Below are 17,623 nucleotides of genomic sequence, written 5' to 3'. Positions count from 1 at the left end.
TCATAGTAGTCATTGCTTGTAAACTATTTTTCAGGTGTATTTTTGTGAAATCATGGTGGTCAATCATAGTAGTCATTGCTTGTTTTAGCTATTTTTCAGGTGTTCTTAAATTTGCCCGTCTGGTGAAGATGTATGAAACTCAGGATCCAGAGATAGCAGCCATATCGGTCAAACTGGGGTCTCTTCTCCTGCCTCCCCTGTCCACTCCACCCATTGGTGGTGCAATCCCAGCATCCTTGCAAACTATTTTATTGTGGACCGCCTTGTTTTTCCAGCAGGGACATCTACAAAATGTTACTGTACTTCCATCAAGTACATGCAAACCTGGAATTCAGCTCATGATATTTTCATTCAGTCTTAGGTGAGAGTGAATTGGTTACCTTATTTCTAATGTCCTGAGATAATACACACAAAGCACATCTTTATTGGTTGAAATGAAAACACAAGCACTGACCATGGTTTTGACTTGTCATTTATACCATTAATTGCTGTTTGGGAGGACAATGATTTTTTTGGTATAAAACATTTTATACTGCTATTGTATAAAATGTCAATCTCAGTTGTCACAGCTAGATACATTGTATTAATATAAAACTCAAATTTGACATTTTTTAAATTCAAGATAACAGCAACACACACAGATTAAAACAACCTTTATTATGGCAGTAATGCTTTGGCAACTGTTTGTCATGTATCATTCTCGTACAGTACCATTGTCACAGTAAAACTGTTTAAGGAGGGCCTCTGTGTCTCAATTTATACTTGAGACACATACAATACATCACTCTTATTTCTCACCTTCTCCCTCAATCACAAAGACAAGCAAACATTGTAGGATCCAGTACTTATATGGCCTCATTGTTGCTCCTATTATCAGACAAAACCTCATGACAGTTCATTCCCATACTCCATAACAGGAGACAAGTCCCTCTGTTGGATAGTCCACCATATGGCACTTCTGTTTGCATACTACATTTAAAATAAAATTCAAATTAAAAAGTTTTTCCAAACAAAACGTACATTAAAAATATTACTAGTTAGACAGCACAGTACACACATTTTTTCAAAGGCAGTCACTCTTGGTTGATTGCAGTTGTGATGCACACAATGCCATTGAATTAACTCATTCAAGTTGTCCAGACCTTTTTTCTGCTTTGAGTTGGGTTGTGTACAGACATTAAAATACTACTTCTGGCTACATTAATATCACAACGGGATAGAGTTTTCTAAGGGTATAAAATCAGATCCATGGGGAGAGCGTGTCTATAACATTCAAATCTTCCAGTTAAAAACTTGTGACAGACTTCATATTGTTGATAAAATTAAAATGCATCAAAATAAGTGCACAACAGAGTGAACAGCAGTAGAATCCTAAGTGAAGAACTTGAAGTCATTGTTAATTTTTCCTGGTGCAAATAGTAACATCCTTCCCATATCCACAATTTCCTAATTTATGGTTCTCCTTGTGGTCATTTCCAATGGCTCCTCATTCAGTGCAATCACTGTGTATTTACCAAAAAACCCAGCTCTCAGCCCAAAACCCCCACGGTCAGCGCTTTCTGAAATCAAGATCGACCCAGTTCATAGTAGCTCCATCCACAGTGCACCTTCAACCAATGGCCAGCAGCAGGAGCCTCTGCACAAGGAGTGAGGCTGAAGGAGAATTCCGTTCCAACAGTAGTCCTAAACCCCCTAGTGGTATATCACTCAAGAGTCCAGTTCATGATGCAACAAAAATAACCAGACTGGTGGTGGCAGACCAGTTAGATGTAGTGTTTGGTATGGAACCCAGAAGGGAAATGACCTTACATCTCAAAGTGACGAAACATGCTTTCAACGTACCCCAGGACCCTCTGCCAGTCGGGCCCACCTGGTCTCAGCATCTCCTCCACGGTCTGTCAAGCAAACACAAACACTGTTGAAGAATAATAACTCCATACTCTCCGTCATGGACAAACTCTATTCTCATTCAAAGGTGCCCACTGAGGAGTACTACGCAAGGCCCCAATCACAAATACAAACATCAGTGACACCTTACATTTTAGTCACAAGTCAAGCTCCCTACCGTATGTTCCCAACAGCTGTGTTCCATGTTCATGGTGACGTGTTAGTACAAGTAATATGCATGTGAAATTCCCAGTAGTTAGCCCAGTTAGTTTAAATGTGGGTCTCACCAAAGTGGCTGGGATTCCAACACTCTCCCCTGTCTGGAAGGCTAGGTCCAGGTTCTCGCTCTGCACAGAACAAGTTAGGACTTAACTGTAGGGTCAATATAACAGTATGTGCTGTATGTGAATGGGTATGCATTCCTCTTACTTTGTCTCCTGTGCTGAGACTACTGTAGGGGATGTGTGTGGGCAGATAGGTGTGGTACACGGCACAGAAAGCCAGACCATCCTCCCAACTGCTACTGAAGTTGGTGATCTCAATATTCTGTAAAAAAAAAAAAAAAAGGTTTGTATGGGTCAGAATAGACTGACGTTTTACAAATATGAATGGTAAGCTTGAGTTATTCTAGAAAACTTTGCCACTTCTGACCTTATAGCCCTGGGTGCGGCTTTGACACCAACGCAAGAGTGAGTTCCGCCTGGAGCCTCCATGACATCGCAGCAGCATGCTGAAACCATCCTGAGGTCTGGAAGGTGGATAGCAGACAAAAGTTATGTAGATAGAAGGCTTTATTTCTTAAGTATCTCTAGAGGGCCTGTCTACTCACCTGAACAATGGGTCTGCGTTCTGGTCCTCCTCCTGTTTTTCTGCCGGACATGAGCAATTAGTCAAGAGCACAGTAACTTTAATGCGGAAGACACATTTCAGTTGATTGCATTCAGTTGTACAACTGTCTAGGTAATAAGAAAGAAATTGTGGATTAACTCATTTACAGTGCCTTCAGAACGTATTCATACCCCTTGTCTTATTCCACATTTTGTTGTGTTACAGCAGTAATTCAAAATGTTTTATGTATTAAAAAAAACAATTCTCCACATCCTGGAGTCGCCTCTTCACTGTTGATATTGAGACTGGTGTTTTGCGGGTACTATTTAATGAAGCTGCCAGTTGAGGACTTGTGAGGCATCTGTTTCTCAAACTAGACACTAATGTACTTGTTCTCTTGCTCAGTTGTACCCCCGGGGCCTCCCACTCCTAATTTACATTCTGGTTAGAGCCAGTTTGCGCTGTTCTGTGAAGGGAGAAGTACACAGCGTTGTACGAGATCTTCAGTTTCTTGGCAATTTCTCACATGGAATAACCTTCATTTCTCATAACAAGAATAGACTGACGAGTTTCAGAAGAAAGTTTTGTTTCTGGCCATTTTGAGCCTGTAATCAAACCCACAAATGCTGATGCTCCAGATACTCAACTAATCTAAAGGCCAGTTGTATTGTTTCTTTAATCAGGACAACAGTTTTCAGTTGTGCTATCATAATTGCAAAAGGGTTTTCTAATGATCAATTAGCCTTTTAAAATGATAAACTTGGATTAGCTAACAACGTGCCATTGGAACACAGGAGTGATGGTTGCTGATAATGGGCCTCTGTACGCCTATGTAGATATTCCATTAAAAATCAGCCGTTTCTAGCTACAATAGTCATTTACAACATTAACCATATCCAAACTGTATTTCTGATCAATTTGATGTTATTTGAATGGTCTAAAAATGAGTTTCTTTCAAAACAAGGACATTTCTAAGTGACCCCAAACTTTTGAACGGTAGTGTATATAAATGAGAATTCATTTTCAATACATTTGCAAACATTTCTAAAAAAAGATGGGTGAGAATTGTTTTTGGAATTCAGGCTGTAACAACTAAATGTGGAATAAGTCAAGGGTATATGAATACATTCTGAAGGCACTGTAGTTAATGAATGAATTGACACACACTTGTATAGAAGCTAGACCAGCTGTCCTGTCGTAGCAGTATGCGGTCCATCCTTTTCCCTTTGGCTGGCTCTTCTTTCTAGTAAGAGATAGAGAGAAGAGACAGACAGGACATACTGCATACATGCATGACTGATCCCAAAATGGACCCTTGAATTTCAAGTCCAGGCTTTCTGATAGCATTTCAAAAACAAACTTGTTGGTTGAATATTAGTGTTACCTTGTAGAGAGGCAGTGTTGTACTGGTAGGGTTCTGAGAGCTACCATTCTGTGCAGGGAGAGAGTCAGTGGGCAGGGGAAGTCGAGAGAGGCTCCTGGAACAGATAAGATAGGCTTTAGTCTTTAGGCTTTAGTCCACAGATAAATGTAGGATACATGTGTCTATAGCATGGCCTTGCGCAACAAGGTCAAAGGTTGCTCCTACAGAGACACAGGCTGGCTAGCTTACATGCTCCAGATAACAACAAACAGATGCCTCACCCCTAAAATGCTAGTACATTATACGGGCATGAGGCGGCACTCACCTGGAACGCTCTGACATCACCACAATCCTTGGTGAATCTCTCAAGCCGCACCCTTTCTCCCCGGCTGCCAAATTCTGTAGGTACGCCGCCGCCACCCCCTTCACTTTGAGCAAGTTCTCCCCTCCTCTAACAAGCTCCTTGGGAAACTGCCCTCCCATGTTAACATCCTCTCCCTCACTCTTCACCCTTTTCTCTCCTTCCACTTCTCTTTCTGAATCCTCTCTTTTCTTCCCATCCAGTGCCTCCATCGTGCTTATGTCTTCACTAGTGTCTTCTCCCTCCGTGTCTCTTCCCTCTATCTCTCTGTGTGAGTCCTTCTCTCTTTCCCTCAGTGAGTCCCTCTCGCTCTCCCGGAGTGTGTGTGTCCGTGTGTCCAGCTCAGCCCTAGTCTTTTGGTGCTCCATGGTGAGAGCAGACAATCTGTGACAGGCCTCTCTGTGTTCAGCCCTCAGGCTCTCCAGCTCCCTGTCCGTGTCTTGCTGTCTGCACTGGGCCTGGTCCAGCTGGCCCTCCACATTCCCATGGCTCTCTCTGAGCGTGCCTAGAGTCTCTTCCGCTTCCACGCGCAGCCGGTCGGCCACAGACACTGCCACCTGTAGATCACACTGGAACTGGAGCCACTCAGCTCGCTCAGTCTGCCAGAGAGAGAGAGAGAGAGAGAGATCCAGACAGAGCGAGAACCAGACAGAGCGAGAGAGAACCAGACAGAGCGAGAGCGAACCAGAAAGAGCGAGAGCGAACCAGAAAGAGCGAGAGCGAACCAGAAAGAGCGAGAGCGAACCAGAAAGAGAGCGAACCAGACAGAAGAGAACCAGAAAGAGCTAGAGCGAACCAGAAAGAGCTAGAGAACCAGAAAGAGCTAGAGCGAACCAGAAAGAGCTAGAGCGAACCAGACAGAGAGCGAACAGACAGAGCAGAGAGAACCAGACAGAGAGCGAGAGCGAACCAGACAAGAGCGAGAGCGAACCAGAAAGAGCGAGAGCGAACCAGAAAGAGCGAGAGCGAACCAGAAAGAGAGCGAACCAGACAGAGAGCGAGAGCGAACCAGACAGAGAGCGAGAGCGAACCAGACAGAGAGCGAGAGCGAACCAGACAGAGAGCGAGAGCGAACCAGACAGAGAGCGAGAACCAGACAGAGAGCCAGACAGGCCAGCAGAAAGACATGCATACATCCTGTCACTGTCTCAGAAAATCTATAGTGCTGTTGATACAGTCTACAGAAAACATGTCTGACAAGCAGGGACTTTGCTTTAGTCAAGTAAAAAAAAAAATCAATAGGTTACCAAGTTCAGAACCTGTTTTAGCTAAACTAGCCAACCCAATTCAGGTGAACGTATAAACAAGATATGCCAGTGTAACAGTATAACTTTAGACCGTCCCCTCGCCCATACCCGGGCGCAAACCAGGGACCCTCTGCACACATCAACAACAGTCACCCACAAAGCATCGTTACCCATCGCTCCACAAAAGCTGCGGCCCTTGCAGAGGGAAAGCAAGGGGAACTACTACTTCAAGGTCTCAGAGCAAGTGACGTCACCGATTGAAACGCTATTTAGCGCGCACCGCTAACTAAGCTAGCCGTTTCACATCCGTTACACCAGCACCACCGCTAACTAAGCTAGCCGTTTCAGATCCGTTACACCAGGAATGCCTGCAATGTTCCTTGTGTACAGTTAATGACAGTAATATAGAGGTTGAGGGACAAACTCCCATATGGCAGGGCCTTCACACTGCTTATCAGCAGCATACCACCCTGCATACCACTGCTGGCTTGCTTCTGAAGCTAAGCAGGGTTGGTCCTGGTCAGTTCCTGGATGGGAGACCAGATGCTGCTGGAAGTGGTGTTGGAGGGCCAGTATTAGGCACTCTTTCCTCTGGTCTAAAAAATATCCCAATTCCCCAGGGCAGTGATTGGGGACACTGCCCTGTCTAGGGTGCTGTCTTTCGGATGGGACATAAACGGGTGTCCTGACTCTCTGAGGTCACTAAAGATCCCATGGCACTTATTGTAAGAGTAGGGGTGTTAACCCCGGTGTCCTGGCTAAATTCCCAATCTGGCCTTCAAACCATCATGGTCACCTAATAATCCCCAGTTTACAATTGGCTCATTAATCCCCCTCTTCTCCCCTGTAACTATTCCCCAGGTTGTTGCTGCAAATGAGAACATGTTCTCAGTCAACTTACCTGGTAAAATAACAGATAAATAAATAAAATATAAAATTATCACTGGCTCATGTACACTAGTTGTTGCACCATGTTTGCAGATGGAGTTCAACAGCGATACATATTCTCTAACAGAACATCTTAGAAATAAAGTCAAAGTGCATCACATTTTTGAACCACTGATAAGCGTGCTTAGGTTAGCACAAAGATTTCCATTTCATTCAGGCAGTAAGTGCAATGTTCAGGCTAGTTGCAGGGTTTCTCAATATTTGTGCTAACCTAAGCAAGCTTATCAGTGGTTCAAAAATGTGATGGGGCTTTGACTTCTTTTCCTAAAATGTTCTGTTACAGAATATGTATCGCTGTTTGGCCTCCACCATCTGCAAACATGGTGTAAGAACTAGTGTACATGAGCCAGTGATAAGCTGTGTGAAGTCTAAAATATCTAACATAGTACAGTACAGGGTAGGGAAGGGAAAAAGCAATCCACATCAAAGTAATAGGGATGGATTTGTGTGTGGTCTTAAAATGTCCTCCTCTATGCCCGTCTGCAGTGACCGAGAGAGAGGTAGGGAATGCAGTGGGAGAGAGAGGTAGGGAATGCAGTGGGAGAGAGAGGTAGGGAATGCAGTGGGAGAGAGAGGTAGGGAATGCAGTGGGAGAGAGAGGGAATGGTAGGGAATGCAGTGGGAGAGAGAGGTAGGGGCAGAGAGAGGTAGGGAATGCAGTGGGAGAGGGAGAGGTAGGGAATGCAGTGGGAGAGAGGGATGGTAGGGAATGCAGTGGGGAGAGAGGTAGGGAATGGTAGGGAATGCAGTGCAGTGGGAGAGAGAGGTAGGGAATGCAGTGGGAGAGAGAGGTAGGGAATGCAGTGGGAGAGAGAGGTAGGGAATGCAGTGGGAGAGAGAGGTAGGGAATGCAGTCGGGAAGAGAAGGAGGAGTGTCTGACTCACCCTCAGTGTGTCCTTCAAGTTGTGCACCTCCTCAACCAGCTCCTCTCTCTCCACCAGCAACCGCCTCAGCAGCTCTGACACACAAACATACAGTAAACTTAAGGATGTATTTTACACCCCTTGACTCTTTCCACATTATGTTGTGTTACAGCCTGAATTCAAAATGGATTAAATATAGATTTATTTTCACTGGCCTACATACACACAATACCCCATAATGTCAAGGTTGAATTACGTTTTATGACATTTTTACAAATCCATTTAAAAAATGAAGAGCTGAAATGTATTGCCTCAATAAGTATTCAACCCCTTTGTTATGGTCAGCATAAATACGTTCAGGAGTAGAAATGTGCTTAACAAGTCACATAAGTTGCATGGACTCACTCTGTGTGCAATAACAGTGGTTAACATTATTTTTGAATGACTACATCTCTGTACCCCACACATACAATTATCTGTGAGGTCCCTCAGTGGAGCAGGGCATTTCAAACACAGATTCAACCATAAAGACCAGGGAGGATTTCCAATGACTCTCAGAAGGGCACCTATTGGTAGATGGGTGAAAATAAAAGGCAGACATCAAAAATCCCTTTGAGCATTGGGAAGTTATTAATTACATTTTGGATGGTGTATCAATACACCCAGTCACTACAAAGATACAGGCGTCCTTAACTCAGTTGCCAGAGAGCAACCATTAATCACGGTACTCCATTCTGCTTGTTTATGTTTTATCTGTCGGCCCCGTTGCCTAGTCAACGCCATTTTACCTGCTGTTGTTGTGCTAGCTGATTAGCTGTTGTCTCACCTACTGTTTAAGGCTAGCTTTCCCAATTCAACACCTGTGATTACTGTATGCCTCGCTGTATGTCTCTCTCAAATGTCAATATGCCTTGTATACTGTTGCTCAGGTTAGTTATCATTGTTCTAGTTCACAATGGAGCCCCTAGTTCTACTCTTCATACCCCTGATAACTCCTTTGTCCCTCCTCCCACACATGCGGTGACCTCACCCATTACAACCAGCATGTCCAGAGACACAACCTCTCTCATCATCACCCAGTGCCTGGGCTTACCCCCGCTGTACCCGCACCCCACCATACCCCTGTCTGCGCATTATGCCCTGAATATATTCTACCATGCCCAGAAACCTGCTCCTCTTATTCTCTGTCCCCAATGCTCTAGGCGACCAGTTTTGATAGCCTTTAGCCGCACCCTCATACTACTCCTTCTCTGTTCCGCGGGTGATGTGGAGGTAAACCCAGGCCCTGCATGTCCCCAGGCACCCTCATTTGTTGACTTCTGTGATCGAAAAAGCCTTGGTTTCATGCATGTCAACATCAGAAGCCTCCTCCCTAAGTTTGTTTTACTCACTGCTCTAGCACACTCTGCTAACCCTGATGTCCTTGCTGTGTCTGAATCCTGGCTCAGGAAGGCCACCAAAAATTCAGAGATTTCCATACCCAACTATAACATCTTCCGTCAAGATAGAACTGCTAAAGGGGGAGGAGTTGCAGTCTACTGCAGAGATAGCCTGCAAAGTAATGTCATACTTTCCAGGTCCATACCCAAACAGTTCGAACTACTAATTTTGAAAATTACTCTCTCCAGAAATAAGTCTCTCACTGTTGCCGCCTGCTACCGACCCCCTCAGCTCCCAGCTGTGCCCTGGACACCATTTGTGAATTGATCGCCCCCATCTAGCCTCAGAGTTTGTTCTGTTAGGTGACCTAAACTGGGATATGCTTAACACCCCGCCAGTCCTACAATCTAAGCTAGATGCCCTCAATCTCACACAAATCATCAAGGAACCCACCAGGTACAACCCTAACTCTGTAAACAAGGGCACCCTCATAGACGTCATCCTGACCAACTGGCCCTCCAAATACACCTCTGCTGTCTTCAACCAGGATCTCAGCGATCACTGCCTCATTGCCTGTATCCGCTACGGAGCCGCAGTCAAACGACCACCCCTCATCACTGTCAAACGCTCCCTAAAACACTTCTGTGAGCAGGCCTTTCTAATCGACCTGGCCCGGGTATCCTGGAAGGACATTGACCTCATCCCGTCAGTTGAGGATGCCTGGTCATTCTTTAAAAGTAACTTCCTTACCATTTTAGATAAGCATGCTCCGTTCAAAAAATGCAGAACTAAGAACAGATACAGTCCTTGGTTCACCCCAGACCTGACTGCCCTCGACCAGCACAAAAACATCCTGTGGCGGACTGCAATAGCATCGAATAGTCCCCGGGATATGCAACTGTTCAGGGAAGTCCGGAACCAATACATGCAGTCAGTCAGGAAAGCTAAGGCCAGCTTCTTCAGGCAGAAGTTTGCATCCTGTAGCTCCAACTCCAAAAAGTTCTGGGACACTGTGAAGTCCATGGAGAACAAGAGCACCTCCTCCCAGCTGCCCACTGCACTGAGGCTAGGTAACACGGTCACCACCGATAAATCCATGATTATCGAAAACTTCAATAAGCATTTCTCAACGGCTGGCCATGCCTTCCGCCTGGCTACTCCAACCTCGGCCAACAGCTCTGCCCCCGGCAGCTCCTCGCCCAAGCCTCTCCAGGTTCTCCTTTACCCAAATCCAGATAGCAGATGTTCTGAAAGAGCTGCAAAACCTGGACCCGTACAAATCAGCTGGGCTTGACAATCTGGACCCCCTATTTTGAAACTTTCCGCCGCCATTGTCGCAACCCCTATTACCAGCCTGTTCAACCTCTCTTTCATATCGTCTGAGATCCCCAAGGATTGAAAGCTGCCGCAGTCATCCCCCTCTTCAAAGGGGGAGACACCCTGGACCCAAACTGTTACAGAAAAATATCCATCCTGCCCTGCCTATCTAAGGTCTTCGAAAGCCAAGTCAACAAACAGGTCACTGACCATCTCGAATCCCACTGTACCTTCTCCGCTGTGCAATCTGGTTTCCGAGCCGGTCACGGGTGCACCTCAGCCACACTCAAGGTACTAAACGATATCATAACCGCCATCGATAAAAGACAGTACTGTGCAGCCGTCTTCATTGACCTTGCCAAGGCTTTCGACTCTGTCAATCACCATATTCTTATCGGCAGACTCAGTAGCCTCGGTTTTTCGGATGACTGCCTTGCCTGGTTCACCAATTACTTTGCAGGCAGAGTTCAGTGTGTCAAATCGGAGGGCATGCTGTCTGGTCCTCTGGCAGTCTCTATGGGGGTGCCACAGGGTTCAATTCTCGGGCCGACTCTTTTCTCTGTATATATCAATGATGTTGCTCTTGCTGCGGGCGATTCCCTGATCCACCTCTACGCAGACGACACCATTCTATATACTTTCGGCCCGTCATTGGACACTGTGCTATCTAACCTCCAAACAAGCTTCAATGCCATACAACACTCCTTCCGTGGCCTCCAACTGCTCTTAAACGCTAGTAAAACCAAATGCATGCTTTTCAACCGATCGCTGCCTGCACCCGCATGCCCGACTAGCATCACCACCCTGGATGGTTCCGACCTTGAATATGTGGACATCTATAAGTACCTAGGTGTCTGGCTAGACTGCAAACTCTCCTTCCAGACTCATATCAAACATCTCCAATCGAAAATCAAATCAAGAGTCGGCTTTCTATTCCGCAACAAAGCCTCCTTCACTCACGCCGCCAAGCTTACCCTAGTAAAACTGACTATCCTTCCGATCCTCGACTTCAGCGATGTCATCTACAAAATGGCTTCCAACACTCTACTCAGCAAACTGGATGCAGTCTATCACAGTGCCATCCGTTTTGTCACTAAAGCACCTTATACCACCCACCACTGCGACCTGTATGCTCTAGTCGGCTGGCCCTCTGTTACATATTCGTCGCCAGACCCACTGGCTCCAGGTCATCTACAAGTCCATGCTAGGTAAAGCTCCGCCTTATCTCAGTTCACTGGTCACGATGGCAACACCCATCCGTAGCATGCGCTCCAGCAGGTGTATCTCACTGATCATCCCTAAAGCCAACACCTCATTTGGCCGCCTTTCGTTCCAGTACTCTGCTGCCTGTGACTGGAACGAATTGCAAAAATCGCTGAAGTTGGAGACTTTTATCTCCCTCACCAACATCAAACATCAGCTATCTGAGCTGCTAACCGATCGCTGCTGCTGTACATAGTCTACTGGTAAATAGCCCACCCATTTTCACCTACCTCATCCCCATACTGTTTTTATTTATTTACTTGCTCTTTTGCACACCAATATCTCTACCTGTACATGACCATCTGATCATTTATCACTCCAGTGTTAATCTGCAAAATTGTAATTATTCGCCTACCTCCTCATGCCTTTTGCACACATTGTATATAGACTCCCCCCTTTGTTTTCTACTGTGTTATTGACTTGTTAATTGTTTATTCCATGTGTAACTCTGTGTTGTCTGCTCACACTGCAATGCTTTATCTTGGCCAGGTCGCAGTTGTAAATGAGAACTTGTTCTCAACTGGCCTACCTGGTTAAATAAAGGTGAAATAAAACAAATAATAAAAAAAGAGGAAGGAAACTGCTCATGGATTTCAGGGAGGCCAATGGTGACTTTAAAACAGTTACAGACTTTAATGGCTGTGATAGGAGAAACTGAGGTTGGTTCAACAACATTGTACACTGAACAAAAATATGAAGGCAACATGTAAAGTGTTGGTCCCATATTTTATGAGCTGAAATATAAGATCCCAGAAATGTTCCATACATACAAAAAGCTTCTTCCTCTCAAATGTTGTGTACAAATTTGTTTCCATCCTTGTTTGTGAGCATTTCTCATTTGCAAAGATAATCCTTCCACCTGACAGGTCTGGCATGTCAAGGTGCAGGGTAGCCTAGTGGTTAAAGCGTTGGACTAGTAACCAGAAGGTTGCAAGTTCAAACCCCCGAGCTGACAAGGTACAAATCTGTCGTTCTGCCCCTGAACAGGCAGTTAACCCACTGTTCCTAGGCTGTCGTTGTAAATAAGAATTTGTTCTTAACTGACTTGCCTAGTTAAATAAAGGAAAAAAAAGAAGCTGATTAAACAGTATGATCAATACACAGGTTCACCTTGTGCTGGGGACAATAAAAGGCCACTTTAAAATGTGCAGTTTTGTCACACAATGACACAGATGTCTCAAGTTTAGAGGGAGCATGCAATTGGCATGATGAATGCAGGAATGTCCACCAGAGCTGTTCCCACATTTCTGAGAGAAATAGACTTTTTGTGCATCTGGAACATTTCTGGGATCTTATATTTCAGCTCATGAAACATGGAAGCAACACAACATTTTGCATTTATATTTTTGTTCAGTATACTTTAAAATCCATGCAAAACCTGAAAATTGATGTCTAGCATTGATCAACAACCAATTTGACAGAGCTTGAAGAACTTTGAAAAGAATAAATGGGCAAATGTTGCACAATCCAGGTGTGGAAAGCTCTTAGAGACTTACCCAGAAAGACTCACAGCTGTAAATAGCTGCCAAACGTGTTTATACAAAGTATTGACTCCGGGGGGTGATTAGCTATTTCTGCATTTCATTTTCAATACAGTTGCAAACATTTCTAAAAACATGTTTTCCCTTTGTCATTATGGGGTACTGTGTGTAGATGGATTAGAATTGTTTTAATCAATTTCAATTTGGCTTTAACAAAATGTGGAATAAGACGAGGGGTATGAATACTTTCTGAAGGCACTGTCCATACTGTAAGAACCTGCACGCACACTCTGTTAAGTAGAGACAAGACAAACAAACTATTATGAACCGATTGGGTTGCTATGGCCACGCAGATGCAGAGTCCTTACCGGCTGCTCCTGCTGGTGCGTCCAGGCCCGGACTGAGCCCCAGTGCAGACCTGTGATGTTCCAAAAGGCTAAATAGTGCCAGGGCCATCTCCTCCCCAGCTCGCTCTGGCCTTGCATGGGGCTCCATCCCACTGGCCCGCTCCTGCCAGCTAGGCTCCAAAGGGCTACCCTCAAACTGAGGCTGCTGGCCTGGGGACACAGGGCTGCTGGTGTGGCTGTTAGAGCACTGCACTGTCTGCCTTCCACCTTCCATCTCAATCCCAGTCCCCTGCGGAGACACTCTGCTCTCCACTGTAATCACGGCCCATTCTGGGGGGACGGACAGTGTGTGTCTCCAGTTGGAAATGGGGGAGGCTCCACCCTGGCAGACGATGCCCCGGGTGGTCCCGGAGGACGGTGTCCCCTGCTGCAGCAGCTGAGCCGCGGCTGGTGCCAGATCAGAATCAGAGAGGGAAGAGGGAGGAGTTTGAAACAGATCTAAACGAGATCCTGGAGAGAGAACAAGGGAGTGGAGAGAAAGAGGGGAGGATTAGAGAAAGCTGATATAGGGGAAGGAAGAGATGGAGGGAAGAGGAACAGAAAAGCGAGAGAGAACTGCTGTCCTAAGCTATTTTCTGTCTATAAAAACAATACAGAAGAAGACCACAGTTGGCTGCGCCTCTTGGAGGATGCCAGTTGGCTGCGCGTCTTGGAGGATGCCAGTTGGCTGCGCCTCTTGGAGGATGCCTGTTGGCTGCGCCTCTTGGAGGATGCCAGTTGGCTGCGCCTCTTGGAGGATGCCAGTTGGCTGCGCCTCTTGGAGGATGCCAGTTGGCTGCGCGTCTTGGAGGATGCCAGTTGGCTGCGCCTCTTGGAGGATGCCAGTTGGCTGCGCCTCTTGGAGGATGCCAGTTGGCTGCGCCTCTTGGAGGATGCCAGTTGGCTGCGCCTCTTGGAGGATGCCAGTTGGCTGCGCCTCTTGGAGGATGCCAGTTGGCTGCGCCTCTTGGAGGATGCCAGTTGGCTGCGCCTCTTGGAAGATGCCAGTTTATTCTCAAGTGCGCATTCACACAGACAGGTCCATAAGGATGTGTGCTTGGCCAGCCTATAGCGTCTCATGTTCCCCCTCCCTGTCCTTGCATTGAGCAGCAGAATTCTGCAGACTCCTCATTACGCTATCAGATGTGTTGCATGTGACTAGCGGTGCGCACACAGTATCCAGTAAGATATTCTCACCCCAGTCTGAGTCTGTTTCCTGCATACTGAAAACAGCTAGAAAGGATAGGAACTGCCAGGGTTTTAAACAGGCGTATAGGGGAGGGATGCGTGCCAGAAAAAGAGAAGATGATGCAGGTAGGATGCATGAGGTTCAACATCAAGCCAAGTGTGTGTGTGTGTGTGTGTGTACGTTCATGTAGGGAACCTGTAGGGCCATGGCTGTCCTTTCCACCGACGTTACCCATGATGCAGCAGGTGCAGGGAGACAGCAGTGTGACTGTGCTTCCCAGCACCCCTCACATTCCCCTCTGGTGCTCTCTCTTAGGTCCACCGCAGATTGGATAGGGCATAATACACCTAGAAGTAGAGAAAGCTCAGACCATTCATATTTTAATACAAATATGGTTAACACTACTAAATTCCCCTTTAATAGAGTGGGTACCCTGACTACAGTGGAAAACAATGTTGTTTTTTCTCAAGTGATGGGAGCAATGACCGATACTTAAAATGCTGCAAGGTAATTGAGCAGGGATGACTGCTGGTATATGTGCTTATCCCTGCAGGATGTTCACCATCATAATGCCTGACTCCCTGTGTCCAGTGTAGCATTAGATTAATAACACAAGTAGGTGATGAGAGAGAGAAAACCTGACAGTCCCCAGGGTTTGATGTGGAATTAATAGGTTGTTAAATTGATTAGGCCAGCCTGATCAATGGAAAGGCAGCTGCTTAGTTTTATGGACTGATTGTGTGTGTGTTCTTGCAGAAAAAAATACCTTCCGAATACTAGTGTCTAATACTTGGTAATAAGGCTACGGCAAAACTCTGAACATTTACAGACATTACACATCGGATCCTGAATAAAATAATCCCTGTGATATACAGTATCACCGGTTACTAATGGCATAGACTCGGTTCTGTCAAGGTAGGTAGACTAGACACTCGAGAGGGATACAATAACAAGACAAGAAATACACATACTATCTAGGTGTCTAGTCAATGCACAGAAATATCACCGTGCGAGCTATTGGAATCAGGCAAACACAAACACTGTATTCTCTTGTAATCAACCACCCACCTTGATATATATTCCCACGACCACGTAGCCTACCGCCCGATAAATACTGTTTTAGTCTCTCTTCTCAGCTTTCCTCATCACCGCATTTTTCTCCGTCTTCAATAGTCTGATACAGGTTTGGGGGGATGTTTCCTGCTGTTGATACGTTGTGTAGTATGAGCGGAGAAAGATAATTCTGGAACCTGCTTGGAAGAAACGATGCGGTAAACTGCGAGTTAGACGGAGGGACAGACTGCTACGCCGCGCCGTTAAACCGTTGGAGGCAAGGAAGCCAGTCTACTGTCCTACTGCGAGAAATTGTATCCTAGAACACTGGATATATTTAACTATAAATGTGTGTATAAAAAGCTCCACGTCCAGAAGTGTTGAGCGAGGAGAATATCATGAATTTGGATTCAATTCAAGTTGATAATGACAGATGCCTAGGATACATTCAGTAGCTCCAGTGTTGGAAGTTCCGATGCAAATATCATTTGGAAGAGAAGGTAGCATAAACCTATTTAATAGAATACATGTATTTTTTCTTGAAGGAAGTTCAGTTTTTCTTCAAGAGATTCTCCAAGTATTTTAGATCAGCGATCAACGAAGGGACCTATAGGATTTCAGAGGGACCTACTAGAACTTCCCGGGGGTCTCTGACTATATACCTTTACTTGGCCCAACCAACCGTTGGACGGCGCTATTATCCATTTACGTCGTTTGTCATTGCGTCTCTCTCTTGTCCCCCGCGTCCGGCTCGTACATAAATCACAAACACCGCCTATTTCGATAATCTCTCTTCTTAAAAACGGTAACTAACCCTCAACCCCAATTTCAGCCTTTGCCCAACCCCTACAAATGTAAAAAATAAATAAATAAATGCATTCAGGTGAGATGTTGTGGGTGGAAGAAATTGTGCAAAAATATTCATTTTGAGGTGGGTACATGTAGTTGAACCTGATCCCAACACTTTCTCACTAAAGCATACTTACCAGACGTCCACTGGCATATTCTGATAATAAAATTATGTGCATCGCATGCAGTTATGGCTCTGAACAGTTAGCTCACAGTGATATGCGCCGAGTTCCTGACATCTATCCCACTTGCTGGGCGCTTCCCCAAAATACTTCGCGGTATTGTGTTGGGAAGAGAAGTGCAATCATCGCCTAGAAATGGAAGATTATGGGCTCAATTCAAACCAACCCGCATTGCAGTGTTTATGCAGTAGTCTTTTTTCCAATGGTCTAATTAAAGCACAGATTGGTTTTAGGTACTGTATAAAAAACTACTACCAGGGCAACCCTTCTCACAGGTATGTTTTCACTTTTCAGAATTATAACAGAGGTTTTGCACGGGATGAATATTGTAAATAAAGGGTTAAAAGAAGAAGAAAAAAGATATCCAGCCCATGTGGGATTAAAACTCAAACCATTGAACTATGAGACCATTGTTATTAGTGGACTGCGCCACCAAAAAGTTTTCATTCATTTTCACAACAAAAAAAAGTAAAAATATGAGTACTGTCTTAATAAAACGATTTACACCACCATGCTAGAGTACACTGGCTAATGTTACTGCCTCATGTTCAGCTAATCAGGTTGTAGCAGTCTGTTTACCCCTGGCTGAATGCTGTGTGCAACATCAGGAAGTAACAGACATTCTATCAACTACCTCATCTCCATATTATTATTATTTTTGCTCCTTTGCACCCCAGTATCCCTACTTGCACATTGATCTTCTGCATATCTATCACTCCAGTGTTTAATTGCTCAATTGTAATTACTTCGCCGCTATGGCCTATTTATTGCCTTAACTCCCTAATCTTACTACATTTGCACACACTGTATATATATTTTTTCTATTGTGTTATTGACTGTACTTTTGTTTATTCCATGTGTAACTCTGTGTTGTTGTTTGTGTTGCACTGCTTTGCTTTATCTTGGCCAGGTCGCAGTTGTAAATGAGAACTTGTTCTCAACTGGCCTACCTGGTTAAATATATGTGAAATAAAAAAATAAAAAGTGGTAGAAAATTGTGTTTTATTAACACATTTTCCCATTTG

At 45.1% G+C, this 17,623-nt stretch overlaps 1 protein-coding gene across 1 annotated transcript; it reads right to left on the bottom strand.

Moving 5' to 3' along the window:
* Nucleotides 1-636: 636 nt before the first annotated feature.
* On the bottom strand, nucleotides 637-16,827 carry LOC112217885 (cytospin-A-like). The gene is made up of 12 exons (XM_024378488.2): nucleotides 15,583-16,827; nucleotides 14,710-14,861; nucleotides 13,308-13,796; nucleotides 7,520-7,593; nucleotides 4,404-5,038; nucleotides 4,100-4,193; nucleotides 3,883-3,958; nucleotides 2,717-2,756; nucleotides 2,539-2,635; nucleotides 2,317-2,433; nucleotides 2,175-2,234; nucleotides 637-1,895 (listed from the first exon to the last, which is right to left on the bottom strand). Exons 2-12 carry the CDS (start codon nucleotides 14,747-14,749, stop codon nucleotides 1,806-1,808), a joined length of 1,812 nt encoding a protein of 603 aa, XP_024234256.1. The 5' UTR covers nucleotides 14,750-14,861; nucleotides 15,583-16,827; the 3' UTR covers nucleotides 637-1,805.
* Nucleotides 16,828-17,623: the final 796 nt, after the last annotated feature.

Source organism: Oncorhynchus tshawytscha, linkage group LG18 (genome assembly GCF_018296145.1).
Source record: "Oncorhynchus tshawytscha isolate Ot180627B linkage group LG18, Otsh_v2.0, whole genome shotgun sequence".
In the NCBI taxonomy this organism is placed as follows: Eukaryota; Metazoa; Chordata; class Actinopteri; order Salmoniformes; family Salmonidae; genus Oncorhynchus; species Oncorhynchus tshawytscha.
The sequence above is the reverse complement of the archived record's forward strand: the minus strand, read 5'-3'. Positions and strand labels throughout refer to the sequence as shown.

Coding starts and splice junctions, on each gene's coding strand:
- LOC112217885 (XM_024378488.2), bottom strand. CDS start 14,749: ATGGGTAACGTCGGTGGAAAGGACAGCCATGGCCCTACAG. Junction 5,039..7,519: donor ACTTGAAGGACACACTGAGG/GTGAGTCAGACA, acceptor TCTCTCTGGCAG/ACTGAGCGAGCTGAGTGGCT. Junction 1,896..2,174: donor TTGGAATCCCAGCCACTTTG/GTGAGACCCACA, acceptor TTTGCTTGACAG/ACCGTGGAGGAGATGCTGAG.